The sequence below is a fragment of the Tupaia chinensis genome, unplaced genomic scaffold (genome assembly GCF_000334495.1).
Source record: "Tupaia chinensis unplaced genomic scaffold, TupChi_1.0 Scaffold147500_1, whole genome shotgun sequence".
Classification (NCBI taxonomy): domain Eukaryota; kingdom Metazoa; phylum Chordata; class Mammalia; order Scandentia; family Tupaiidae; genus Tupaia; species Tupaia belangeri.
The window spans coordinates 400,522-402,624 of record NW_006207351.1 but is presented as its reverse complement, the minus strand read 5'-3'; the positions used below and the strand labels follow the sequence as shown (position 1 = coordinate 402,624).

Here is a 2,103-nt window from a genome sequence, read left to right as displayed (position 1 = left end):
CCGGGCTGCCGTCCTGTGGAAGCATGTACGGCTGCGGGAGCATGCGGCCACCCTGGAGGAGGCGCTGGCCCTGGGCCAGCAGGCCCCCGAGCCCGCGCCCTCGCCGAGGACCGACTACGCGAAGGCCCTGCGCAGCCTGACCGAGGGCGGCACCCGCATGGTGTGCACGGGCCGCACCCACACCGACCGCATCTGCCGCTTCGCCTGGCTCTGCTACTCCAGTGAGGCCGAGGAGTTCGTCTTCTTCCACGGCAACGCCTCGGCCATGCTGCCCAACCTGGGCTCCCGGCGCTTCCAGCCGGCGCTGCTCGACCTGTCCAGCGTGGAGGACCACAGCGCCCAGTACTTCAACTTCGTGGAGCTGCCGGCCGCCGCCCTGCGCTTCCTGCCCAAGCCGGTGTTCGTGCCCGACGCCGCGCTCATCGCCAACCGCTTCAACCCCGACAACCTCATGCACGTGTTCCACGACGACCTGCTGCCGCTCTTCTACACGCTGCGCCACGTGCCCGGCCTGGCGCGCGAGGCCCGGCTCCTCTTCATGGAGGGCTGGGGCGAGGGCGCGCACTTCGACCTCTACAAGCTCCTCAGCCCCAAGCAGCCGCTGCTGCGGGCACAGCTGAAGGCGCTGGGCCGGCTGCTGTGCTTCTCCCAGGCCTTCGTGGGGCTGTCCAAGGTCACCACCTGGTACCAGTACGGCTTCGTGCAGCCGCAGGGCCCCAAGGCCAACATCCTGGTCTCGGGCACCGAGATCCGGCAGTTCGCGCGGTTCATGACCGAGAAGCTGAACGCCAGCCACGCGGGCGCCGCCCTGGGCGAGGAGTACATCCTGGTGCTGAGCCGCGGCCAGAACAGGCTCATCCTGAACGAGGCTGAGCTGCTGCTGGCGCTGGCCCAGGAGTTCCAGATGAAGACGCTGACCGTGTCCCTGGACGACCACGCCTTTGCCGACATCGTGCGGCTGGTCAGCAACGCCTCCATGCTGGTCAGCATGCACGGGGCCCAGCTGGTCACCGCCCTCTTCCTGCCCCGAGGGGCCACCGTGGTGGAACTCTTCCCGTACGCCGTCAACCCCGACCACTACACGCCCTACAAGACGCTGGCCACGCTGCCCGGCATGGACCTGCAGTACGTCGCCTGGCGGAACACGCTGCCCGAGAACACGGTCACGCACCCAGAGCGGCCCTGGGACCAGGGGGGCATCACCCACCTGGACCGCGCCGAGCAGGCCCGCATCCTGCAAAGCCGCGAGGTCCCGCGGCACCTCTGCTGCCGGAACCCCGAGTGGCTCTTCCGGATCTACCAGGACACCAAGGTGGACCTCCCGTCCCTCATCCAGACCATCCGCCGCACGGTGCAGGGCCGGCCGGGGCCGCGGAAGCAGAAGTGGACGGTCAGCCTGTACCCGGGCAAGGTGCGGGAGGCGCGGTGCCAGGCGTCGGTGCATGGCGCCTCCGAGGCCCGCCTCACTGTGTCCTGGCAGATGCCCTGGAACCTCAGGTACCTGAAGGTCAGGGAGGTCAGGTACGAGGTGTGGCTGCAGGAGCAGGGGGAGAACACCTACGCGCCCTACGTCCTGGCCCTGCAGAACCACACCTTCACTGAGAACATCAAGCCCTTCACCACCTACCTGGTGTGGGTGCGCTGCATCTTCAACAGAAGCCTCCTGGGGCCCTTTGCAGACGTGCTGGTGTGTGGCACGTAGCAAGGGGCCGGGCCGGCCTCGCACCGGCTCCTCCAGGCTCCGACTCGATCCCGGACCCGCTGATCCCACGGAGGTGTCTCTGGGAGGCTCTTATTTATCCAGCTGCTGCACTGGGCCTGCACCTTGGGGTATCCTGCACCCAGGACGTGGTGTTCACAGAGGGCGGACATAGCCCTGCACGAGGGGCCCGGCCGGGACCCTCCTCCCATCCAGTGTCCCGGGGCCCTCTGCCTCGGCCGCCCTGCTGTTACTGAGTCTCCGCGTTGGTGTCCAGGCGTCTGGAAGCCAGTGACAGTGTGGTCGGGTGGGTGAGTGGTTCATCTGCTTCTGTCACTGCGAAATTCCCCTGTAGCCCGGCGGAGGGTGTTTGGGACATTAATTAAATGACTGTACACACTTCA

The 2,103-nt window shown here is 67.5% G+C and overlaps 1 protein-coding gene across 2 annotated transcripts in view; it reads left to right on the top strand.

The window, feature by feature from the left end:
• Nucleotides 1-2,103, top strand: part of POMGNT2 (protein O-linked mannose N-acetylglucosaminyltransferase 2 (beta 1,4-)) — a 6,759-nt gene extending 4,656 nt beyond the window's left edge. For both annotated transcript variants that reach the window (XM_006169786.3, XM_027768784.1), the window contains one exon: nucleotides 14-2,103. In XM_006169786.3, coding sequence (XP_006169848.2) covers nucleotides 14-1,702 — 1,689 coding nt within the window. In that variant the 3' untranslated portion in view covers nucleotides 1,703-2,103. The remainder of the gene's footprint in view (nucleotides 1-13) is intronic.